The sequence below is a fragment of the Hyla sarda genome, chromosome 1 (assembly GCF_029499605.1).
Source record: "Hyla sarda isolate aHylSar1 chromosome 1, aHylSar1.hap1, whole genome shotgun sequence".
Classification (NCBI taxonomy): Eukaryota; Metazoa; Chordata; class Amphibia; order Anura; family Hylidae; genus Hyla; species Hyla sarda.
In genome coordinates this window covers 269,276,132-269,303,675 of record NC_079189.1, presented here as the reverse complement: position 1 = coordinate 269,303,675, position 27,544 = coordinate 269,276,132, and the positions used below count along the sequence as shown (strand labels likewise).

At 44.4% G+C, this 27,544-nt stretch overlaps 1 protein-coding gene across 6 annotated transcripts in view; it reads left to right on the top strand.

Annotated features, from left to right (window-relative positions):
• The window catches only part of TIMM44 (translocase of inner mitochondrial membrane 44), a 443,715-nt gene that overhangs the window by 207,509 nt on the left and 208,662 nt on the right, over positions 1-27,544 (top strand). For all 6 annotated transcript variants that reach the window (XM_056572218.1, XM_056572200.1, XM_056572226.1 and 3 more), the window contains exon 8: positions 13,967-14,059. In XM_056572218.1, coding sequence (XP_056428193.1) covers positions 13,967-14,059 — 93 coding nt within the window. The remainder of the gene's footprint in view (positions 1-13,966; positions 14,060-27,544) is intronic.

Below are 27,544 nucleotides of genomic sequence, written 5' to 3'. Positions count from 1 at the left end.
TAAAATTTTGTGGTAACTTGCATCCTTTCTTGGTGAAAAATCCCCAAATTTGCTGAAAAATTTGAAATTTGAAACCCAATTTAGACCCAATTTTTTAATTTTTACAAGGGATAAAAGGAGAAAATGTATACTTATATTTGTAGCCCAATTTCTCTCGAGTAAGCACATACCTCATATGTCTATGTAAAGTGTTCGGCAGGCGCAGTAGAGGGCTCAGAAGGGAAGGAGCGACAAGGGGATTTTGGACAGTACGCTTTTCTGAAATGGTTTTTGGGGGGCATGTTGCATTTAGGAAGCCCCTATGGTGCAAGAACAGCAAAAAAAAAACAACACATGGCATACCATTTTGGAAACAAGACCCCTTGAGGAACGTAACAAGGAATTAAGTGAGCCTTAATACAGGTGTTTCACGACTTTTGCATATGTAAAAAGAAAATGTGTCCCCCCCCCCCCCAAATTTCATTTTTGCAAGGGTTAATAGCAGAAAATACCCCCCAAAATTTGTAACCCCATCTCTTCTGAGTATGGAGGTACCCCATAAGTTGACCTGAAGTGCACTACGGGCGAACTACAATGCTCAGAAGAGAGTCATATTTGGCTTTTTGAGAGCAAATTTTGCTCGGGGGGGGCATGTCGCATTTAGGAAGCCCCTATGGTGCCAGGACATCAAAAAAAAAACACATAGCTTACCATTTTGGAAACTAGACCCCTTGAGGAACGTAACAAGGGGTACAGTGAGCATTTATCCCCCACTGGTGTCTGTCAGATCTTTGGAACAGTGGGCTGTACAAAATTTTTTATTTGCACAGCCCACTGTTCCAAAGATCTGTCAGACACCAGTGGGGTGTAAATTCTCACTGCACCCCTCATTACATTCCGTGAGGGGTGTCGTTTCCGAACTGGGGTCACGTGTTTTTTTTTTTTTTGTGTTTGTCAAAACCGCTGTAACAATCAGCCACCCCTGTGCAAATCACCTCAAATGTACATGGTGCACTCTCCCTTATGGGCCTTGTTGTGCGCCCCCAGAGCACTGTGCGCCCACATATGGGGTATCTCCGTACTCAGGAGAAATTGCATTACAAATAAATTTTGGGGGGCTTTTTTTCCCCTTTTACCTCTTGTCAAAATGAAAAGTATAGGGCAACACCAGCATGTTAGTGTAAAAAAATTATTTTTTTACACTAACATGCTGGTGTAGACCCCAATTTCACCTTTTCATAAGGGGTGAAAGGAGAAAAAGCCCCCCAAAATTTGTTAGGCAATTTCTCCCGAGTACAGCGATACCCCATTTGTGGCCCTAAAGTGTTGCCTTGAAATACGACAGGACTCCAAAGTGAGAGAGCCATATGCATTTGAGGCCTGAATTAGGGATTTGCATAGGGGTGGACATAGGGGTATTCTACGCCAGTGATTCCCAAACAGGGTGCCTCCAGCTGTTGCAAAACTCCCAGCATGCTTGGACAGTCAACGGCTGTCCAGCAATACTGGGAGTTGTTGTTTTGCAACAGCTGGAGGCTCCATTTTGGAAACAGTGGCGTACCAGACGTTTTTCATTTTTATTGGGGAGGGGAGGGGGGCTGTGTAGGGGTATGTGTATATGTAGTGTTTTTTACTTTTATTTTATTTTGTGTTAGTGTAGTGTTTTTAGGGTACAGTCACACGGGCAGGGGATTACAGCGAGTTTCCCGCTGCGAGTTTGAGCTGCCGCGCAAAATTTGCTGCATCACAAACTTGTAGCCTGATACTCACTGTAAGCCCCTGCCCATGGGAATGTACCCTGTACATTCACAGGGGGGGGGGGGGAACCTCCAACTGTTGCAAAACTACAACTCCCAGCATGCACGGTGTATTAGTGCATGCTGGTAGTTATAGTTTTGCAACAGCTGGAGGCACACGGGTTGGGAAACACTGAGTTAGGAAACAGACAATTGTGCCTCCAGTTGTTGCAAAACCACAACTCCCAGCATGCCCAGACAGCCGAAGGGCATATTGGGAGTAGTGGTTATGCAACAGCTGGAGGAGAACAGTTTGGGGACCACTGTGTAGTGGTGTCCAAGCTGTAGCCCTCCAGATGTTGCAAAACTACAACTCCCAGTATGCCAAAACGGTCCAGGGATGCTGGGAGTTGTAGTTCTGCAACATCTGAAGGGCCAGATGTTACAGAACTACAACTCCCAGCATGCCTGGACAGTAAGGGCATGCTGAGGATGTGTAGTTTTGCAACATCTGGAAGGGCACAGATGTCCCAAAACTGTGGACCTCCAGATGTTGCAAAACTGCAACTCCCAGCATGCCCAGACGCCAAGGGCTGTCTGGGCATGCTGGGAGTTGTAGTATACAGGGTCCCGTTACAGCAATGCATGTCGCTTTACGGCGACGTGCATTGCTGTAAAGGGCCTGACCGCGGCTGAAGAGGAACTCACCTGTCGCCGCCGCCGCCGTCTTCATCGTCGGGATCCGGGTCTTCAGGGACGAGGTAAGTACCGGGGCCGGGCCCCAGCACTCCCCCGTCCCGCGCCGCGTCCTCCGGTCTTCCTCCCATCCTCTCTGGACTTCCAGGGGCAGGGCGGGAGGAAGTAACCGCCCCCCCGCGATTGGTCGGTTAGCTAACCGATGGATCGCAGGGGATAGGAGGAGATGGCAGGAGATGAGATGATCATGGCCTACATGGCCCCCCTCGGCATTTGCCCGAGATGCCTGCTGAAGCATTTCAGCAGGCGTCCGCTTCCGATCTCTGCCTGGGGCGCGGCAGAGACCGGAGAAACACCAGGACGTATTAGTACGTCCTGGGTCCTTAAAGCCCAGGGTGCCAGGGCGTTCTAGTACGTCCTGGGTCCTTAAGGGGTTAACTACCTGGTGTTGTGTGGTGGTTACTGCATACCCAGTGAAAAACCTACCATCCTCAGCAAACCTGCTGCCTAATACATAATATTCGACCTGTGGATTTTGTAATGGAGTGTCCTAGACATGTGAGAAACCTGCAGTTTCTTGAGACTTAAGAGCGATACAGTCATGTTGGTGATATGCATCAAACAGTTCATCTTCATCCAAAAAATGTTTATACAAAGGTAGACCTCCCTCCTTTGAATTTAGTGAAAGTAGTGTAGTTGGATTCAATGTAGTACATCTTAGATAAGGTCATATTTTCAGACATAAGGAGAGCACATTGCATTCTAAGGTGCCTAGCCATATGAATGTGTTTGGGCTGGGCTTGTGAGAGTTTGTCATTGGTAGTATGTGTTATGTAGATGGTGACTGAATAAGTGAGATTTGTCAAATAAAGTGGTAACTGCTGCTATGGCTCTGACACAACAGGATGACCCCATAGCCACAGGGTCAAGTTTTCAGGAATAATATGCCACAGGTCTTTCTCTCTGTCCATGTGTCTGTGTGACTACAGCTGTGCCGTGACCCTGTGTCTCTGTACAATACAAAGAAAAAGGTTTATCATAATTTGGCAGGCCAAGGGCAGAAGCGCTGTCAAGAAGCAATTTGAGAGTGTAGAATGAGTCCATGGTCTCAGATGGGAGAGAAAATGGTCCACTTTACAGGCAATCATACAGTGATTGCATGTGGATACTTGCGGACCTTATCCAGGGCCGACAATTTGACAAGGGACCTAAAAAGGTTCTGAGTTGTCTAATGTTTTAATGGTAGGCTCTTGTTTTGAACAGCAGCTTTCCTTTCTTCCATAATATGCTTTGTTCCCTGTGAAATACAGTGTCCCAGAAAGATTACCTTTGATTGACAGTACTGTAATTTTTCTTTACTGGCTTTACAGCCCGATTCAGCTAAAAATACAATTAGTGATACAGTTGCTTCTGCACACGTTGCAATGTCTGAGCACACAAGAGCAGATCATCTACATATTGAAGGATTACCACCTGAAGGTTAGGGTGACGCCACCCCTGAAGGATTTGGGCCATTGCCGTACAGTATTCAGTTGGTGAATTTTTGGCACCCTGATTGAATACTGTCTAGGCAAGCTATGAGTTCCTGTGTTTAAAGGCAAATAGTCACCAACAATCTGGGTGCAAATGCACAGAGAAGAAGGCGTTGGCAACGTCCATGATAGTGAGAACAGGTCTATGTGACAGGTATTTGGGAGAGCAAGGTATGGGGGTCAGGTACTACCAGTGCTACAGTCTGGGTGACTGCTTTTACCACCCGTAGGTCATGGCCCATTCTATAAGTGAAAGGTTTGTCTTTTACCCTTTTCTTTTAAAAAAAAAAGTGGGATATTAGCAGGGGATACTATTGGGACTATAGAACCTGCGGTTAGTAACTCTTGGACAGCACTATGGATGGTGCCTTTTGACCATATTTTCTCTGGGACTTTGGACTGTTCCTCAGGAAGAAAGAGAACAGCTATTTGTTCTGGAGGGATAATTGCACCAGTTGTTCTTTTGTCAATGGGCTTGTCAATGATATGGAACTGTCTGGAGCAAATTAAATTTCAGCATTCAAGGCGGTTAAAACATCAGTCCCCAATAAGTTGTCGGGTACCGTATCACTGACAAGAAACTTGACAAGAAGTTTTTTAGAGTGAGGAATCTTTACAAACAGAGGTTTGGTGTTCCTTTTTGTAAATGTTGTCCCTTTTACCCCCGTACAGTCTGTGATTTCTTCAGATAGCTGAAAGAGAAGAATATATTTTTCCTGCACTACAATGTGGACTGCCCACGTATCTACCAGAAATGGAACCGGTCCTATCTTCGGCAACATCAATTACCAGAGAAGGACCGGGTTTTTTCCCACAGGTTGGATTTAGAGCATGCAGGTTTATGGGGGTGCCCTTTTCCTTTTGCACATTATTGTTTGGAGGAGGAGGAGGAGGAAATGACTGCACTTGTTGCTGATCCGGTGGTGACTGAGGACAATTTCTTTTTACGTGACCCTTTCCTCCGCAAGACCAGCAAGAGAAGGATGCTTCACCCCATCCTCTTCCCCTACTTCTGGCTATACGTCATGAGGGACCAGTGTTCCATTGCCCCTGTTGGGTGGTGCTTGTTCCCACAAAGGGTTGCAGCTGCTGATTTTGTATCTTGTTTAGCGCCCTTTACTATTTTTGTAAAAACGTCTAAAGTTAGAGTGCGCCACTCTGTCGTGATCTTTTTACGGCTTCTGATATGGGTTTACGCAACCCGTCACAGAAGGCAGATACCAGCATCCGGTGTGTTATTTCATTCCCTTGTTCACATCCCATATCCTTATAAACCATTTTCAGCCTTGCTACATATTTGCACTTCCTCCCTTCTCTTGAGTATAGTCATGAAGGGATATGGATTTTTCCCTCTGTGCCTGCCGTGCCCATTCTGTCAACTAGTGTCAGTAAATTTGACCAGAGACTGGGTTTTGTAGGAAGTACTGGTCATCATCATCCCTATAGGGTTTAAAGGAGCTATGCAGTCTAAAACATTTGTTTCCCTGTGCCCGGGCTGCAAAGACAAACAAAATAAACTTTAACTCACCTTCCTACGTTCCCCCGTTGCTCCAGTACAGGCGTCCCGTTCCTCTGCAACTGCAGGTCTCCTGGCTTCTTAGGCTAGAAACGTCATGCTGCAGTCAGCGTATCGGCCGGTGATAGGCTGCGCACTGTCATGTAATGATCTTGGGCCGACACAGGGAAACATAAAGGCTTTAGACTGCATATCTCCTTTAAGTGTCCCTTCATATTTACTGTCAATAAAATCGGGACCTGAATCCTTACCTGAATTTCCATGAGCAAAAAAATTTCTTTGATTATTAGTCAAATATTTGGTAAACGCTGTGGGGGTGGCATCAGGGTCAGGCGCCTGATTTAAGACAGCAGATGTCCACAGTCTATAGATAACATCCCCCTTGACAGAGGGTTTGGTTTGGACAACGTAGTTTGGGTTCCATGGTTAATTTGTACGGACATTTGGGGGGTCAGAAGGAAGCATCAGAGGTTGGGGTTGAGCCAGAGGACTGGTAAGTTGTATGCTGCCTGTATCTGTACCAGAGTTCACAGGTGATGCAAGCGGTAGGCTCACGTGACGAAGCGCCTCGGCGCGATAACGGCCCGTCGCTCGATACCCCCGTGTTTTCACCACCTGCCTCCCCGTACCCTGTCTCCTGCACCGGTTCTTATGAACGAATAAAGAAGCATACTGCAGCAAGACCTGAGTGAGTGCTCTGCATTTTTTCTTCTTCAGTGATATTTTGATGCTACTTGCTGACACGTAGCTAGCACCACATCCAGGTACTGCATGACTTCCAGAGACATGTATTGCATATTCCATCCAGTCGCACGCCGCTAGCCCCTTGTCCAGGTAGTGCCCAGTTCTTCTTATTATCATAACTTTCATCTTATAGCGTTGCTCCATCGGTTTAAGGGGGGCACGGAAGGGGTTGTTATCTCCTAGCGCTTTTAGTGTACTTATGTCTAGCAGCTCCACATGCTGCACACGTATCTCGTCAGTACGGAATTTGTTCACCACAATGCCAGCATGTCCATCCAGAGCCAGACCCGGCATAAGGTGGAGGCACTGTTGGGCTGGTAGCTACAGGCATCATCGGATTCAATTTGGCTGTGTGATCGTCACACACCTTTTTGCTCATTTTATACACATATTGACCGTTGTAAATCTCCTCCACATCACATTTTCTCAATCTCTCTATTTCTCTTGAAACCTTTAGCCACATGGTTACAGGTTCCACCATAACCTGATCTCGTACCCACCCTCTTTTGTTTGTGGCAAAATTTTCCCATTCTTCTACATGCAGTCTGCCGCCTGGCCATGGCATTCTTGCTTGTTTGAACAACTTTTCACATATGCTTAACGGCTCCCACCCCTTCCCTCTCCCAGGGCCAGATTATCATTGGCACTCATGGAGCGCCTGCTCCGGGCCCTGTGCCCGCAGGGGGCCCCAGTCACATTCGGGACTTCCTGTGTCCCGAAAAATCTTTTCAGGACACAAGGATGTCCCTGTTACCTATCTGCTGCCCCGCGTTAACTTTAAAAACGCAGGGGCCGCCGGGAAGTAGCGCACGCAAGGATGTCACTGCACAAAGAAGAGCACAGCGGAGCGGAGCAGCAAGGATGCGTTCGCATGGTAAGTCACCAGCACATCATGTTCAGTGTTGCGATCACCGATCCTCTCTGGTCCCGGGACCTACTGCTATGGCCCATAGGCCATAGCAGTAGATCGTGACCCCGGACCGGAGGAGTGGTGGTCGGAACACTGCGACAGTAAACCGGCATACAGCCTCCAGCCATACACTGTATATGACTGAAGGCTGTATGTCTGTGGGGAAACTGTACTGCACCTAATGTGGGGGAACTGTACTGCACCTAATGTGGGGGAACTGTACTGCACCTAATGTGGGGGAACTGTACTGCACCTAATGTGGGGGAACTATACTGCACCTAATGTGGGGGAACTATACTGCACCTAATGTGGGGGAACTATACTGCACCTAATGTGGGGGAACTATACTGCACCTAATGTGGGGGAACTGTACTGCACCTAATGTGGGGGAACTGTACTGCACCTAATGTGGGGGAACTGTTCTGCACCTAATGTGGGGGAACTGTTCTGCACCTAATGTGGGGGAACTGTTCTGCACCTAATGTGGGGGAACTGTTCTGCACCTAATGTGGGGGAACTATACATAGTTAGTACTGTCGAAAAAAGACATATGTCCATCAAGTTCAACCAGGGAATTAAGGGGTAGGGGTGTGGCGCGATATTGGGGAAGGGATGAGATTTTATATTTCTTCATAAGCATTAATCTTATTTTGTTCCAGGAATGTATCTAATCCTGTTTTAAAGCTGTTAATTGTTCCTGCTGTGACCAGTTCCTGAGGTAGACCGTTCCATAAATTCACAGTCCTCACGGTAAAGAAGGCGTGTCGCCCCTTGAGACTAAACTTTTTCTTCTCCAGACGGAGGGAGTGCCCCCTCGTCCTTTGGGGGGGTTTAACCTGGAACAGTTTTTCTCCATATTTTTTGTATGGGCCATTAATATACTTATATACGTTTATCATATCCCCCCTTAAACGTCTCTCCTCAAGACTAAACAATTGTAACTCCTTTAATCGCTCCTCATAGCTAAGATGTTCCATGCCCCATATTAGTTTAGTCGCGCATCTCTGCACCCTTTCCAACTCCGCAGTGTCCCTTTTATGGACAGGTGCCCAAAACTGAACAGCATATTCCAGGTAAGACCGTACCAATGATTTATAAAGGGGGAGTATTATGTCCCTGTCCCTTGAGTCCATGCCTCTTTTGATACATGACAATATCCTGCCGGCTTTGGAAGCAGCAGCCTGACATTGCATGCTCTTCTGTAGTCTGTGATCTACAAGTACACCCAGATCCTTCTCTACCAGTGACTGCCAGTTTAATCCCCCCTAAGACATACGATGCATGCAGGTTATTAGTACCCAGATGCATAACTTTACATTTATCCACATTGAACCTCATTTGCCAAGTGGTTGCCCAGACACTTAGTCTATCCAAGTCATCTTGTAACTTATGCACATCCTCTATAGACTGTACTGTGCTACAAAGCTTGGTGTCATCTGCAAAGATAGAAACAGAGCTGTTAATACCATCCTCTATATCATTGATAAATAAATTAAACAACAGCGGTCCCAGTACTGAACCTTGGGGTACACCACTAATAACCGGGGACCAATCAGAGTACGAATCATTGACCACCACTCTCTGGGTACGATCCATGAGCCAGTGTTCAATCCAGTTACAAACTAAAGTTTCCAATCCCAAAGACCTTAATTTACCTGTCAGACGTCTATGAGGGACAGTATCAAACGCTTTAGCAAAATCCAGAAACACTATATCCACAGCCATTCCTCTGTCAAGGCTTCTACTCACCTCTTCATAAAAGCAAATTAGATTGGTTTGACAACTTCTATCCTTAGTAAACCCATGCTGGCTATCACTTATAATACAATTATCCCCTATGTATTCCTGTATGTAATCCCTTATAAGTCCTTCAAACAATTTACCCACAATGCACGTTAAACTTACCGGTCTATAGTTTCCTGGGGAAGACCTAGAGCCCTTTTTGAAGATTGGCACCACATTCGCCTTGCGCCAGTCCCTTGGCACAATACCAGACACCAGAGAATCTCTAAATATCATGAACAGGGGTACAGATATTACTGAACTTACCTCTCTAAGAACTCTTGGGTGTAGTCCATCCGGTCCTGGGGATTTGCTTACATTTATATCACTTAACTTACCTTGTACCATCTCTACATTAAGCCAGTTCAGTACATTACATGATGTGTTACCAGTACTGACCTGGCCAATGTCAGCTCCTTCTTCCATAGTGTATACTGCACCTAATGTGGGGGAACTGTTCTGCACCTAATGTGGGGGAACTGTACTGTGATAGGGATGACCCTTATGTTATGACTGATCAATATATTAATACTAATATGCCATTGCTGCTGGAAAAATACTGTTACCTACCCCTTAGCCCATATACATCAGCTTGCAATATGCTCGTGACTACGATTGAGGCCTTGCCATGATGCCAATACAACTGAGATAAAGAGTAAAAGACAAAATATCTGACGGACAGAGAACTCTGGAATTTCCCAGTAGAGAAACTTCTGCCAATAAATTAATGGACACTAGATATGCTAACATATACGGACGCAATTATCAAACAACCAATCAAAATGTAACATGCTAATTCTGACATCATAACTAAACCTCCTTCTTTGTCAAATGTAAAAACTAAATGTATTTCCTGAATTAAACAGAACTCTTTTGGGGAACAGCTGAGTTTCCTGCTAAGAGAGCATTATACCAACATCCTGTCTGGTGTATATTTTCTTATGTCGACACTTGGCAGTATATAACAGCACAGTCAATCACATTTGAAAGCCTCACCCTCGGGCCATCCCTGACATACTGCACCCCTAATGTGGGGGAACTGTACTGCACACCTAATGTGGGGGGAACTGTACTGCACACCTAATGTGCCGGAACTATACAGCACCTAATGTGGAGGAACTGTCAGGGGGGGGGGGCATCATAATGAAGTGCTCCATCTTCCAGGCAGCCTTAATCTGGCCCTGCCCTCTCCCCAACTATAACACAGGCAGTATATTCATCATTGCTCAGCGAGCTCTTACCAAGTGAATTCCCCATAGTCAGATTATTGTATTACTTGTTATATGTGATAGCTAACTTTTCTCTTTACATGTATACGTTTTATTCCCTGCCTATTGTTGGGGCTCTTTCCTTCTGCCAAAACACCTTGTCGCTATCAACACAACTCTAATAAATTGCAGTACCAAAATGAGAGCATATACAACCAAAAGTATTTAAAGGACAAGTCTCACAGTAAACAATTGTTCAGCTTTTAGTGCAGAAGGTAAAGTTATATAGGTTTGTAAATCACTTCCATTACCAATGCTGCTTAGAAACAGGCTTTATCTGCATTCTTCTGTCTGACAGGAAATTCAGCTGTTCCAGGTTTTCATGACTTTGGACCCCCTATTCAGGCTGTTATCAGCAGCATCCCGGGGGCCGTGACGTGACAATTACCCAGAAAACCCCTGTGCTGCAGAGAGCTCCCTGTGCTTGGCCTTAGCCCCTCCCATCTGATGAATATTCACACTGTCCTCCCTCTATTCTGCAGTGATTGGCTGAGCAGCACTGCCTATATGCCGGCTGATTCAGATCATAGTTCTCTCCCCTCTCCTTGCTAATGTTTTTACACTGATAACGGAGGAGAGGGGGGAGAGGAGGGAGCTTCCAGCATAGGGCTGTCACACTGAGAATGGAGGGGAGGGAGAGAGGGAGAGTAGAGTTGTCACACTGAGCACTGGCGAGAGAGGAGTGCAGGACAGAGAAGGGGGGAGGTGATTGTGCCACTGTAAAGCTGTTTCACTGAGAGGAGGAGGGGGAGGGAGTGATTTTACAGTGTAAAACTGCAGCTTCAACTCCAGGGTCCCTCTCTCTGAGCACTGAGATTACATTTTGTTTCCTCGTGGCCACCCTGCTGTCTGGACTATGATTGGAGCTCAGTGTTATGTGGCCACCCTGCTGTATAGGGCTATGATTGGAGCTCAGTGTTATGTGGGAGTGAGCTAGCAGAGCTGTGGGAGTGACTAACATAAGTTAGGGGTGGTAACAAGCTCTCTGCTCAGGCAGCGGTGAGCAGGAAATGTGAGCAGTGCATGCAGGGAAATGTAGTCTTTGAGATCACAGGCATAGCCACCATAACCAGGAAGTAACTGGAATTTATGAGCTGAATAGCCAGTGAATGGGGGCCGGAAAAAAAATCACAAACATGTCAGAGAGGTGGTAGGTGAATATACTATGGAATGGCTAGGTATTTTTTTTTTCTTTGCTGCATGGGATATCTTCTTTAAAGAGTCTTCAAATTATCCATAAGGAAGAATAGAAGAGGAGAGAAATAGTAGCAGAATAAGCAAATTACATAGCACAACACCACACCGAGATCCCTGGTTCTTACAATTCAAAGTACTGGAAATATATAAATATTATGCTTACCTCAGTCCTAGAGAGAGTCCTTTGGAGGTCAGTCTGGCTGCAAAGGGGAGGTTGAATTCAAGGGTTCAATTTACTGCAGTGTGTCTACGATTTGCTTCCAACAGCAGTCTGGGGCATCCCCTCACTTGGTATAAGGGTCTGCACTCTTAGTACAATTCCAGTCTCGGTTTTCGGAACCAATTTTGATTGAGAAATATCTCCAGTATTGATCTCAGGTGTGGCTCCAAATTAGCAAGGGTGTGAATGAACAATGCCCTAGCTTTATTAGGAAGCAAGTATTTTTATATGAATTAGAAATAAAGGGGCAACCTTTAGCCCAGATATCCCTTTTGCCCAGATACAGAAGCGCAGCCAAGCAAACACTTGTGCTAAAAGTATCAATAACAAAATACCACAAACAGTTCTGCAAAGATGTGTGTTCCGGAACACTGGACTCTTTTAGACACCACATTTTGGAACATACATGGGTTCCCTGTTTATTACTGTTAATCTAAGCAAAAACAGCAAGTTCACACATAGACCAGCACAGCTGCGATAATTTTGAGTATTTTTGTAGAGTTTTTTTATTTTAACCAGTTGATTTCTTTATCAGCCTTAACGCTGAAGAACATTTGCTGGTTCAGCGCCCACCTGATCAACTACAAGGGGGAAGGGGGTTTGACTTTCTGAAAAGTACCTATACAACTTGGGTACTGGGAGGACTTTTTTTTCTTGTTATCATTACAAACATCAGATTTTTCTTCTAGCTGCATTATGCTATACTATCAAATATCTTTCACAAGGTCTTCTATGCACCAATAAACATACGTTAGGATTTTTTTGCATTTACCCTGTTTAATTTTCCTGAACTGTTGTTGCACTCTTTAAATTATCTTTTTATAACCTGTATGTTACTTGTTTATGTATTTTTGTACATAGTACCATAATACCTTTTTTCAGATTAAAGGGGCAGTCTGGTGAAAAACAATTTTTTTTATATCTACTGGCTTCAGAAAGTTAAACAGATTTGTAAATTATTTTTATTAAAAAATCTCACTACTTCCAATACTTATCAGCTGCTTTGTGCTCCAGAGGAAGTTGGGTAGTTCTTTTCAGTCTGACCACAGTGCTCTCTGCTGACACCTCTGTCCGTGTCAGAAACTGTCCGAAGATGGATCAAATCCCCATAGCAAACCTCTCCTGCTCTGGACAGTTCCTGAGGTGTCAGCAGAGAGCACTGTGAAAAGATTGAGAAGAACAACTCAGCTTCCTCTGTAGTATAATTCCAAATTGAGAAAAAAAAGAAACAAAGGCGCAGCTATGTGCCGTTACTCCCAACAATTGTGCAGGAAAAAATACAATGGTGTGCTCACCTTTAGGTGTTATGCTAAGAGCACAACACCTCGCAGAACTTGATAAATAGCCACTCCTCGTGGTGAATGAAGTGGGATGCTGCCTTCCTCTGTCCCATGTCTGGATCGTAGCTGCAGACGGTTAAGTATCACAGTAGAATTACCTAACTCTGTTGGTGTGATAAAGGAGGTTGCAGGCGCTCACCCGTGGTAAAACTTCTAATAAAAAAGCGAGTCGTGCAAGGAAAATAATGAACTAATATATACTAAGTTTAATAGTGCAGTATAGTGGAGCGCTCCGACTACGCGTTTCAAGGGGTGGGACCCTCTCTTCCTGATATGAGGAAGAGGAGGTCCCACCCCTTGAAACACGTAGTCCAAGCGCTCCAATATACTGCACTATTAAACTTAGTATATATTAGTTCATTATTTTCCTTGCACAACTCGCTTTTTTATTAGAAGTTTTACCACGTGTGAGCGCCTGCAACCTCCTTTATCACACCAACAGAGTTAGGTAATTCTACTGTGATACTTAACCGTATATTTTAACAGTATATTTTTTTATTCATTATTTTTTTTGTCCGACTCACGTTATTAGAAGTTTTACCACAAGTGAGCGCCTGCAACGTTCTTTATCACACCTACAGAGTTAGGTAATACTACTGTTATCCTCTGTAGTATACAGCAGCTGATAAGTACTGGAAGAATTGAGATTTTTTTATAGAAGTAATTTACAAATCTGTTTAACTTTCTGGAGCCATTTGATTTAAAAATATATATATATGTTTTCCACAGGAGTACCCCTTTAAATTCAATTCACACTCTTTTCGTTGTCTCTGCTGGACCTGTAGGTGTGATTGTGACAGGGTATAATGGGTGTTTATGTGTTTAGTTTTTTGTATCTTTCTGACAAATTGGTATGGTACATTTGTGTTTTTATCTGTCAAACCACTTTTGCTTATTCTTTTAATGAAAAGATATATAAAAAAAAAGTCCCGTCCCATATATACATGTATGAATATGTAGAAATGACCGTAACAAAAAGATGGCACAATTTAAAAAATATATTTTTGTCACTTTGTACTATTAAATTAGTCCTGTTTTGTCTCTAGGATTTTTTGAAATGAAGATGAAATATGATGAAAGTGATAATGCTCTTATTAGGGCATCACGCACTGTCACAGACAAAATCAGTGATCTATTTGGTAAGAGAAGTATATTTGTTTAACCTTTTGGGGTGTGTGTGTGTTTGTTTGTTTTTTGTAAATATTTGTAATACAGTAGCTTTTATTTGAATGCAATGGTTTATGGTACACTTGCATATGTAGGTTTATTAGCCGGAAACTCACATTCCTTTATGCTCTAGTGCTACCACATGCATTAGTCATGCTCTGGGCTAAAAAAAAAAAATATATATATATATTATCTTACCTTGAATATTCCAAATTAGTTTTTTTTTTTTTGTCTTTTTGTTTTGTTTTTAAATTTTTCAACAGTTGTTCAACCATCAACATATTTATCTAATGTGTATGGCCACCTTTACTCTTAACCCTCGGATGAATGTCATATCAACTTTGAGGTAAAGACCAGAGTTAATTTAGAAAGACTGGTTATTAGGACTGCAAAATCCATACCTAATCCAGAGGTCTTAAAGGGGTTCTCCGGTGCTTAAACATCTTATCCCCTATCACGCCCCCTCCCGTAGGCTTGCATTGTGGGGCGGAGCGTGACGCCACACGCCGGCGCAGGCGTGACGTCACACGCCGCCCGCCCTGTAGTCGCCCGTAATCAGACCCGGAGCGAACACACTCTGGGGACTGATTACAAACGGGGTGCCGCGTGCATGATCCCGGGGGTCCCCAGCGGCGGGACTCCCGCGATCAGGCATCTTATCCCCTATCCTTTGGATAGGGGATAAGATGTTTAAGCACCGGAAAACCCCTTTAATGAAAACATACAAATAATATCTTCACTTTTTCTCTCTGTGCATTTAGTCAGGTAACAAGCGTTTTGCACACAGTGGATTTCAACAGGGCTGGGTTCAGGAAGTCGAGCTGTCTATCAAAAAGGCTGGCGGGGAATCAGGGCAGAGTGATGTTGCAGCCTGAGGACACGCGAGACCTCTTTAACACTTCAATGCAGCATAAATGCATTTTTCAACAGATTGAAGACATGGAGACAAAAAGTAAAGGTTTTATTTGTATCCTTTCATTGAGACCTCTGTGACACTGGTGGCATTTTGGTATGGATTTTGCAGGTGACTGATGCACTTTGAAGGGTTTATGTGGCTTTACACTTAAAAAAAAAAAAAAATCCCTACCATGCTGAGCTTCAGTCTGAGACTGAGCACTGAGACTGAGCAGTGATACCAGGGGAGCAGTGGGAGGTAAGTCAGTTATTTTTGTTTTTTTTGTTTTAATGCTGGCAACTTGAGCAAGATTTTTAAAAGAACATTTGAAGTCACATAACCCATTTCATTGAAAAGACAGAGCTCAAAGTATACACTTATGCTTGTGATTCTCAAATCAGTCTCTCAAAGGGGTACTCTGTTGATATTATAAAAATTGTTTTCCAACTGGTGACTTATATTTAAAAATGTTAATCCTTCCAGTACTTATCAGCTGCTGTATGCTTTAGAGGAGGTTATTTTCATAACCCTTTCAATTTTTCACCTAAAAATCCATATTCTAGATTATTTTTTTTGCGTCACCAATTCTATTTTGCAGTGACATTAGTCATTTTACCCAAAAATTCACGGCGAAACGGAAAAAAAATCATTGTGCAACAAAATCGAGGGCTTCCATTTCTACGCAGTGCATATTTTGGTAAAAATTACACCTTATCATTATTATGTAGGTCCATACGGTTAAAATGGTACCCTACTTATATAGGTTTAATTTTGTCGTACTTCTGGAAAATATCATAACTACATGCAGGAAAATTTATAAGTTTAAAAATGTCCTATTCTGACCCCTATATCTTTTTTATTTTTCCACGTACAGGGCGGTATGATGGCTCATTTTTTACACCGTGATCTGACTTTTTGATCACTTTTTATAAATTTTTTAATGGTATAAAAAGTGACCAAAAATACGCTTTTTTGGACTTTGGAATTTTTTTTACGTGTACGCCATTGACCGTGCGGTTTAATTAACAATATATTTTTATAGTTCGGACATTTACGCACGCGGTGATACCACATATGTTTATTTTTATTTACACAGTTTTATTTTTTTAATGGGAAATGGGGGTGATTCAAACTTTTATTAGAGAAGGGGTTAAATGATCTTTATTAACACTTTTTTTTTTACTTTTTTCTTGCAGTGTTTTAGCTCCCATAGGGGCCTATAACATTACATACACTGATCTTTTACACAGATCACTGGCATGTATTAACATGCCTGTGATCAGTGTTATCGACGCTTGACTGCTCCTACCTGGATCTAAGGCACGAAGCAGTCATTCGCCGATCGGATACCGAGGAGGCAGGTAGGGTCCCTCCCGGTGTCCTGTAAGCTGTTCGGAAGGCCGCGATTTCACCGCGGCGGTCCCGAACAGCCCGACTGAGCAGACAGGATAGTTTCACTTTGGCTTCAGACGCAACGGTCAGCTTTGATCGCCGCGTCTGAAGGGTTAATACAGGGCATCACCGCGATCAGTGATGTCCTGTATTAGCCACGGGTCCCGGCCGTTGATGTCCGCCGGGACCGACCCGATATGACGTGGGGTCACCACGTGACCCCGCGGCATATCGCGGGAGACGGCGAAGGGCGTAAATATACGTCCTTCGTCGTTAAGAAGTTATATATCAACTGGCTCTACAAAGTTAAACAGATTTGTAAATGACTTCTATTAAAAAACTTAATCCTTTCAGTACATGAGCTGCTGAAGTTGAGTTGTTCTTTTCTAAGTGTTCTCTGAGGACACCTGTCTCAGGAACTGTCCAGAGTAGAAGCAAATCCCCATAGCAAACCTGTTCTACTCTGTGCAGTTCCCGAGACAAGCAGAGATGTCAGCAGAGAGCATTGTTGCATGACAGAAAATAAAAGTTCAACTTCAGCAGCTGATGATTATTGGAAGGATTAAGATTTCTTAATAGAAGTAATTTACAAATGTGTTTCAACTTTCTGGAGCCAGTTTTTTCCTGGAATACCCCTTTAAGGATTCAGACCATTTTCATCTTAACCACTTAAGGACCTAGGGCGTATGGATACGCCTTGACGTCCTGGTACTTAAGGACCCAAGGCGTATCCATACTCCAGACAGCTGTTTGGGCATGCTGGAATATGTAGTTTTGCAACAGCTGGAGGGCTGCTGTTTGAGACCAGTGCACAGTGATCTCCAAACTGTGGACCTCCAGATGTTGCAAAACTACAACTCCTAGCATGCCCACATAGCTGTTTGTTGTCTGGGCATGCTGGGAGTTGTAGTTTTGCAACATCTGGAGGTCAACAGTTTGGAGATCACTGTGCACTGGTCTAAAAACTGTAGCTCTCCAGATGTTGCAAAACTGCAAATCCCAGCATGCCCAGAAAGCAAACGGCTGTCTCGGCATGCTGGGAGTTGTAGTTGGGTACCTCCAGCTGTTGCATAACTACATCTCCCAGCATGCCCTTCGGTGATTAGTACATGCTGGGAGTTGTAGTTTTGCAACAGCTGGAGGCACACTGGTTGGAAAATACTGAGTTAGGTAACAGAACCTAACTGAAGGTTTTCCAACCAGTGTGCCTCCAGCTGTTGCAAAAGTACAACTCCCAGCATGCACGATCTGTCAGTACATGCTGGGAGTTGTAGTTTTGAAACAGCTGGAGGTTTGCCCCCCCCCCCCCCATGGGAATGTACAGGGTACATTCACACGGACAGGTTTACAGTAAATTTCCTGCTTCAAGTTTGGGCTGCGGCAAATTTTATGCTGCAGTGCAAACTCCTAGCGGGAAATTCACTGTAACACGCCAGTGCGAATGTACCCTAAAAACACTACACTAACACATAATAAAGGGTAAAACACTACATATACATCCCCTTACACTGTCCCCCCCCCCCCCCCCCAATAAAAATTAAAAACGTCTTGTACGGCAGGTTTTCCAAAACGGAGCCTTCAGCTGTTGCAAAACAACAACTCCCAGCATTTCTGGACAGCCACCGACTGTCCAGGCATGCTGGGAGTTTAGCAACAGCTGGAGGCACCCTGTTTGGGAATCACTGGTGTAGAATACCCCTATGTCCACCCCTATGCAATCCCTAATTTAGTCCTCATGCGCATGGCGCTCTCTCACTTCGGAGCCCTGTTGTATTTCAAGGAAACAGTTTAGGGCCATATATGGGGTATCGCCGTACTCGGGAGAAATTGCTCTACAAATTTTGGGGGTCTTTTTTTCCTTTTACCGCTTGTTAAAAGTAAAAGTTGGGGGCTACACCAGCCTGTTAGTGTAAAAAAATAAAAAAAATTTACACTAACATGCTGGTGTTGCCCCATACTTTATTTCCACAAGCGTTAAAAGGAAAAAAAGATCCCCAAAATTTGTAATGCAATTTCTCCTGACTACGGAAATACCCCAGATGTGGGCGTAAAATGCTCTGCGGACGCACAACAAGGCTCAGGAATGAGAGCGCACCATGTACATTTGAGGCCTAAATTGGTGATTTGCACAGGGGTGGCTGATTTTACAGCGGTTCTGACAAACACAAAAAAAATAAATGCCCATTTTGGAAACTACACCCCTCACGGAACGTGACAAGGGGCATAGTGAGCCTGAAACACCCACGGGTGTTTGACGAATTTTCATTAAAGTTGGATGGGAAAATGAAAACAATTATATTTTTTCACTAAAATGCTGGTGGTTACCCTAAATTTTTCATTTTCACAAGGGAAAATAGGAAAAAAGGCCCCCCAAATTTGTAACCCCATCTCTTCTGAGTAAGAACATACCCCATATGTGAATTTAAAGTGCTCTGTGGGCAAACTACAATGCTCAGAAGAGAAGGAGCACCATTGGGATTTTATAGAGAAAATTTGTCCGGAATTGAAGGCCACATGTGTTTACAAAGCCCCCATAGTGCCAGAACAACAGACCCCCGACACATGTGACCCCATTTTGGAAACTACACCCCTCACGTAATGTAATAAGGGGTACATTGAGAATTTATGCCCCATAGGTGTCTGACAGATTTTTTGAACAGTGGTCCGTAAAAATGAAAAATTAAATTTTTCATTTGCACAGCCCACTGTTACAAAGATCTGTGGGGTGTAAATACTCACTGCACCCCTTATTAAATTCTGTGACTGGTGTAGTTTCCAAAATGGAGTCACATGTGTGGGGGTCCACTGTTCTGGCACCACGGGGGGCTTTGTAAACGCACATGGCCCCTGACTACCATTCCAAATGAATTCTCTTTCCAAAAGCTCAGTGGCGCTCCTCCTCTTCTGAGCATTGTAGTTCGCCAGCAGAGCATTTTAGGTCCTAACATGGGGTATTTCCATACTCATAAGAAATGGGGTTACACATTTTGGGGGTCATTTTCTCCTATTACCCCTTGTAAAAATGTAAAATTTAGGGGAAAAACTGCATTTTAGTAAAAAAAAAAAAAATTTTTCATTTACACATGCAACTTTAATGAAAAGTCGTCAAACACCTGTGGGGTGTTAAGGCTCAGCGGACCCCTTGTTACGTTCCTTGAGGGGTTTAGTTTCCAAAATAGTATGCCATGTGGGTATTTTTTGCTGTTCTGGCACCACAGGGGCTTCCTAAATGCGACATGCCACCAAAAAACGATTTCACCAAAAGTTGCTTTCAAAAAGCCAAATGTGACTCCTTCTCTTCTGAGCATTGTAGTTCGCCCGCAAAGCATTTTACGTCCTAAGATGGGGTATTTCCATAGTCAGAAGAGATGGGGTTACAAATTTGGGGGGGCATTTTCTCCCATTACCCTTAGTAAAAATGGTAAATTTGGGGGAAAAACTGCACTTTAGTGTGAATTTTTTTTTTCCATTTACACATCCGATTTTAACGAAAAGTTGTCAAACACCAGTGGGGTGTTAAGGCTAACTGGACCCCTTGTTACGTGTCTTGAGGGGTTTAGTTTCCAAAATGGTATGCCATGTGGTGTTTTCTGCTGTTCTGGCACCATAGGGGCTTTCTAAATGTGACATGCCCCCCAAAAACCATTTCAGAAAAATTCACTCTCCAAAATCCCATTGTCGCTCCTTCCCTTGTGTGCCCTCTACTGCGCCCGCCGAACACTTGACATACACATATGAGGTATTTCCTTACTCGAGAGAAATTGGGTTACAAATTTTGGGGGCTTTTTCTCCTATTACCACTTGTAAAAATTCAAAAACTGGGTCTACAAGAACATGCGCGTGGAAAAAAATAAGATTTTAAATTTTCTCCTTCACTTTGCTGCTATTCCTGTGAAACACCTAAAGGGTTAACACACTTACTGAATCTCATTTTGAATACTTTGAGGGGTGCAGTTTTTATAATGGGGTCATTTGTGGGGTACCGTATATACTCGAGTATAAGCCGAGTTTTTTAGCACGATTTTTCGTACTGAAAACACCCCCCTCGGCTTATACTCGAGTGAACCCTCCGCCCTCAGTGGTCTTCAACCTGCGGACCTCCAGAGGTTTCAAAACTACAACTCCCAGCAAGCCCGGGCAGCCATCGGCTGTCTGGGCTTGCTGGGAGTTATAGTTTTGAAACCTCTGTAGGTCCGCAGGTTGAAGACCACTGCGGCCTTCGACATCATCCAGCCCCTCTCACCCCCTTTAGTTCTGTACTCATCTCCGCTCGGCGCTGGTCCGGTGCTGCAGGACTGTCCGGTGGGGAGGTCGTCCGGTGGGATAGTGGTTCCGGGCTGCCATCTTCATCGGGGGGGCCTCTTCTCCCAGCAAGAGGGGGCTGGAGGATGTCGAAGGCCGCAGTGGTGATGATGACATGTGGTGATGATGACAAGGTGATGATGAAGGGGGGGGGTGGGATTATGACAAGGGGATGATGAAGGGGGTGTGTGGGATGATGACAGGGGGATGATGAAGGGGGGGTGTGGGATGAAGACAAGAGGATGATGACAAAGGGATGATGAAGGGGGGTGGGGATGATGACAAGGGGATGATGAAGGGGGGTGGGGATGATGACAAGGGGATGATGAAGGGGGGGTGTGGGATGATGACAAGGGGATGATGAAGGGGGGTGGGGATGAGGACAAGGGGATGATGAAGGGGGTGTGTGGGATGATGACAAGGGGATGATGAAGGGGGGTGGGGATGATGACAAGGGGATGATGAAGGGGGGGTGTGGGATGATGACAAGGGGATGATGACAAGGGGATGATGAAGGGGGGATGATGACAGGGTGATGATGACAGGGTGATGATGATGAGGGTGTTAATGACGGGGGTCTGGATGATGACAGGGGGGATGATGTATTTCCCACCCTAGGCTTATACTCGAGTCAATAACTTTTCCTGGGATTTTGGGGTGAAATTAGGGGCCTCGGCTTATATTCGGGTCGGCTTATACTCGAGTATATACGGTATTTCTAATTTGAAGGCCCTTCAAATCCACTTCAAAACTGAACTGGTCCCTGAAAAATTCCGATTTTGAAAATATTGTGAAAATGTTTAAAATTGCTGCTGAACTTTGAAGCCCTCTGATGTCTTCCAAAAGTAAAAAACATGTAAACTTAAAGATGCAAACATAAAGTAGACATATTGTATATGAATCAATGTATAATTTATTTGGAATATCCATTTTCCTTATAAGCAGAGAGCTTCAAAGTTAAAAAAAATGCAAAATTTTCAATTTTTTTCATCAAATTTTGGAATTTTTCATCAAGAAATGATGCAAGTATTGACAAGTATCGATTTTACCACTAACATAAAGTAGAATATATCATGAAAAAACAATCTCAGAATCAGAATGAAAGGTAAAAGCATCCCAGAGTTATTAATGCTTGAAGTGACAGTGGTCAGAAGTTCAAAAAATGGCCAGGTCCTTAAGGTATATTTGGGCAGGGTCCTTAAGGGGTTAAGGACTCTGCCCCTTTTTGCAAATCTGACCACTGTCACTTTATGCATTGGAATTGGAATATACTCTGGAATGCTTTTACTTTTCATTCTGATTCTGAGATTTTTTGTGACATATTCTACTTTGACATAGTGGTAAATTTTCATTGTTACTTTCATCACTTCTTGGTGAAAAATCACTCTGCTTTAAAATTCACATATACAATATGTCTACTTCATGGTGGCATCATAAAGTTGACAAGTGTTTACTTTTTCAAGACATCAGAGGGTTTCAAAGTATAGCAGCAATTTTTCAAATTTTCACGAAAAATTCTATATCTGATTTCTTTTTTTTTCAGGGGCCAGTTAGGTTTGAAGGGGATTTTAGGGCCACTCTGTGAGGAATACATCATAAATCACCTCATTATAGAAACTGCACCCCTCAAAGTATTGAAAATGACATTCAGAAAAATCTAAATCTCCATGTTTTACACTAACATGTTCATGTAGCCCTATTTTCTTCATTTATACAAGGGGTATAGGGATAAAAAGCCCCCCAAAATTTGTAACCCAATTTCTCTCGAGAATGGAAATACCTCATGTTGACGTAAAGTGCTCTGCAGACTCACAACTTGGCTCAAGAGGGAAGAGCAACTGTGGGATTTTGGAGAGCGAATTTTGCTGTCATGGTTTTGGGGGGTCATGTTGCATTTAGGAAGCCCCCATGGTGCCAGGACAGCAAAAAAAAAAAAAGAAGAAAAACTCCACATGTGAACTATTTGGAAAAATATACCCCTCAAGACGTAACAAAGGGGGACAGTGAGCCTTAACACTTCACAGGTGTCTGACGGGTTTGCATTGAATTTGGACGAGAAAATTTTACTCCTCTCTAAAAAGCTGGGGTTACTCCAAATTTTCATTTTCACATGGGGTAATAGGAGAAAATGGACCCCAAAATTTGAAGCCCAATTTCTCCCAAGTAAGGAAATACTCCATATGTGGACGTAAAGTGCCCTGCTGGCGCATTACAATGCTCAGAATCAAAGGAGCGCCATTGGGCTTTTGGAGAGAGTTTTTCAGGAATTGAAGTCGGGGGCCATGGACGTTTACAAAGCCCCCATTGTGCCAGAACAGCAGAAACCCCCACATGTGACACCATTTTTGGAAACTACACCCCTCAAGGAACGTAACAAGGGTTACAGTGAGTACTTACACTGGGGATGTCACGATACCGATACTAATATCAGTATCAGTGCCGATAGCAGGTTTTTGCATGGTATCGGGGACTCGTCTAATGTCCCCGATACCAAATCCAATACCTGGTGGAGTGCTCCGCTGCCACTGCCCCGTTCTGCTGTCCGCATTTATGGCGTCTTATGGAGGAGCATGTGACACACACGTCCTGCTATCTACAAGGGGGGCTGCTATCTACAATGGGGGTCCTGCTGGTTACAATGGGGGGTGCTGCGGTCTAGAGGAGGGCTGCTACTAATGTCTGCAGGGGGGTCCTGCTGGCTACAGGGGGCTGCTACTAATGTCTGCAACTATCTATACTACCTACAAGGGGCTACCACCTACTACCCTGTTTCCCCCAAAATAAACCCTACCCTGAAAGTAAGCCCTATCAGGATTATCAGGGTGGGCTGCAATATAAACCCTACCCCAAAAATAAGACCTAGGCCAGGGGTAATCAACTGGCAGATTGCCAGGTGGGGGGCACTGTAGGAGTGTGGAGGATGGGGGGCTGCAGGAGTGTGGAGGATGGGGGGCTGCAGGAGTGTGGAGGATGGGGGGCTGCAGGAGTGTGGAGGATGGGGGGCTGCAGGAGTGTGGAGGATGGGGGGGCTGCAGGAGTGTGGAGGATGGGGGGGCTGCAGGAGTGTGGAGGATGGGGGGGGGGCTTTGGGAGGATGGGGGGCTGTAGCAGTGTGGAAGCCCCCCCATGTTGTTCACGGTACATACCGTAAATAAATAAGCCCTACCCTGAAGATAAGCCCTAGTGTGTTTTTTGTGACTTAAATTAATATAAGACCCGGTCTTATTTTCGGAGAAACACGGTATTAAAGGCAATCTTACAGCAGAGTCACCTGCACTAACTTCAATTTATATGTAGATAGTGCAGGTGACCCGGTTTCTACCGCTGCTCACCATGTGAACGCCGGCGTAATCTCTCGGGAGACATCGGTCTCCCCGCCAATGCAAATTCCCTCTTCTGCCCCATGGAGAAGAGAGAAATCTTGGCTCATACTACAGCAGCTGCCTCCATTGCACACAACAAGGAACCCACATATCAGCACAGTAAGCAGCGCCAGAAACCGGATCACCCTGGTGTCAGATTCCCTTTAAAATAAAAGTACTCGCAATTGGTATCGGCGAGTACTAGAATTAAAGTATCGGTACTTGTACTCGGTCTTATAAAAAATGGTATGGTATTAGTGATTGCATGCAACTGCATGCGAGTAACCTATGTAAGAGAACTGTGGCTGCAGTCCGCAATTCTCATGTGAATTAAAATTAAAATCAACCACACATTGCCCGCCCGACTGACGTTTCGCCACAAGCTGTGGCTTTCTCAAGGGCTTAGAGGCAAATGGCGTGCAAAAGAGCCTTGCAGGGGTTTAAATAACCTGCTATTCAATTATGTCATCAGAACACATCACTTCCCTTTTTCCAAAACGATCATAATTGCACTATACTTAATTGACATCTGTTCTATCCTATCAGGGCTTCTTCTATAACCAATCATTTGGATCCAGAATGCCCTGCGTCTTTGACATCATGATTGTCACCTGTCTCAGCGAATAGCCTTTCACCACGTCACTCACGGCTCCTGTAATTGGATTAGATCCCTTCAGCTATCTGCGCTACATAAGATGTGCAAGGTGATAGTTCCAGAATGCACAGGATTTGTGTGCATACACCATAGAAGATGCGCAGTCCCGTCTGCGCTTACTGATAGTCTATGGACAGGCAAATTATACCGCTGTGCGTATATCCCATGGATGATGCACAGTCCCGTCTGCGCTGACTGATAGTACACAGAGAAACAGAACTACACTTGTATAGATGAGGATGCGCAAACACCTATGCGCGAACTGTTAGTCTAGATCCTCTAATAAACTCTATATCTGATTAAAGGAGTTAGAAATGATATTGTTACTCTTTGCCTTATATTCATAAGTGGATTGTTATTGTATGGAATTCGATTTTATTACCGCAATGCCATTGTACTTTGAATTAGCTTATAAAGTTACCAGGTAAGTATTGATTTTAATTTGTATCAATTTGTACACATAGTTCTTCCTATTTTATCTAGTTATTTAAAATATATGTCTCCACACAGTAGATAATAATTTGCTGGGTAAGTACTGTATTGTGTCAACTGTGCACATATTATCTATATAATGATTAATTAATGAATATATCAATCTCATATCTTATATTGAACAAAAATTTAATAAACCCTAGATTAGAAAAAACTATGAACCAAAGTTTTCATGATTCATAGTCAGCATTAGTGATGGCTGATGTCTATTCAACATTGGGGCAAGATAGTTGCCACCCTTATAAAGCTAAAGGGGATTAGTGCCCCTATGAACTGTTTGTAAAATTGTGTTTTGATATCTATGTTCTCTGTGTATATATATGTATATATAGATGTATATAATGTCTAACTTTAGATGGTGTTGGCCAGTTTTATCTAGTTTCATTTAACTACTGTCCTAGCCCTGGCCAGCACCCATAAGGTGGAAAACTATCCAAATTACCTTGGTAAATAATGAGGCTTTTGTTGGATAACAAGCTCTGTGAAAGTGTACAGGGGACCCTGTGATTGGTAATAAAGTTTAACACTATGAGCCACCGGGGTTTTCTTAGCCAATGAACTTACACTTAGAGCAGGGGTGGGCGATTATTTTTCCCATGGGGCCACATGAGAAACCGGGTAGTTTTTCCCCCCAGATTAGGCAGCATAGTTGTCCCCCAGATTAGGCAGCATAGTTGTCCCCCAGATTAGGCAGCATAGTTGTCCCCCAGATTAGGCAGCATAGTTGTCCCCCAGATCAGGCAGCATAGATGTCCCCCAGATTAGGCAGCATAGTTGTCCCCCAGATTAGGCAGCATAGTTGTCCCCCAGATTAGGCAGCATAGTTGTCCCCCAGATTAGGCAGCATAGTTGTCCCCCAGATTAGGCAGCATAGTTGTCCCCCAGATTAGGCAGCATAGTTGTCCCCCAGATTAGGCAGCATAGTTGTCCCCCAGATTAGGCAGCATAGTTGTCCCCCAGATTAGGCAGCATAGTTGTCCCCCAGATTAGGCAGCATAGTTGTCCCCCAGATTAGGCAGCATAGTTGTCCCCCAGATTAGGAGCATAGTTGTCCCCCAGATTAGGAGCATAGTTGTCCCCCAGATTAGGAGCATAGTTGTCCCCCAGATTAGGAGCATAGTTGTCCCCCAGATTAGGCAGCATAGTTGTCCCCCAGATTAGGCAGCATAGTTGTCCCCCAGATTAGGCAGCATAGTTGTCCCCCAGATTAGGCAGCATAGTTGTCCCCCAGATTAGGCAGCATAGTTGTCCCCCAGATTAGGCAGCATAGTTGTCCCCCAGATTAGGCAGCATAGTTGTCCCCCAGATTAGGCAGCATAGTTGTCCCCCAGATTAGGCAGCATAGTTGTCCCCCAGATTAGGCAGCATAGTTGTCCCCCAGATTAGGCAGCATAGTTGTCCCCCAGATTAGGCAGCATAGTTGTCCCCCAGATTAGGCAGCATAGTTGTCCCCCAGATTAGGCAGCATAGTTGTCCCCCAGATTAGGCAGCATAGTTGTCCCCCAGATTAGGCAGCATAGTTGTCCCCCAGATTAGGCAGCATAGTTGTCCCCCAGATTAGGCAGCATAGTTGTCCCCCAGATTAGGCAGCATAGTTGTCCCCCAGATTAGGCAGCATAGTTGTCCCCCAGATTAGGCAGCATAGTTGTCCCCCAGATTAGGCAGCATAGTTGTCCCCCAGATTAGGCAGCATAGTTGTCCCCCAGATTAGGCAGCATAGTTGTCCCCCAGATTAGGCAGCATAGTTGTCCCCCAGATTAGGCAGCATAGTTGTCCCCCAGATTAGGCAGCATAGTTGTCCCCCAGATTAGGCAGCATAGTTGTCCCCCAGATTAGGCAGCATAGTTGTCCCCCAGATTAGGCAGCATAGTTGTCCCCCAGATTAGGCAGCATAGTTGTCCCCCAGATTAGGCAGCATAGTTGTCCCCCAGATTAGGCAGCATAGTTGTCCCCCAGATTAGGCAGCATAGTTGTCCCCCAGATTAGGCAGCATAGTTGTCCCCCAGATTAGGCAGCTTAGTTGTCCCCCAGATTAGGCAGCTTAGTTGTCCCCCAGATTAGGCAGCTTAGTTGTCCCCCAGATTAGGCAGCTTAGTTGTCCCCCAGATTAGGCAGCTTAGTTGTCCCCCAGATTAGGCAGCATAGTTGTCCCCCAGATTAGGCAGCATAGTTGTCCCCCAGATTAGGCAGCATAGTTGTCCCCCAGATTAGGCAGCATAGTTGTCCCCCAGATTAGGCAGCATAGTTGTCCCCCAGATTAGGCAGCATAGTTGTCCCCCAGATTAGGCAGCATAGTTGTCCCCCAGATTAGGCAGCATAGTTGTCCCCCAGATTAGCCAGCATAGTTGTCCCCCAGATT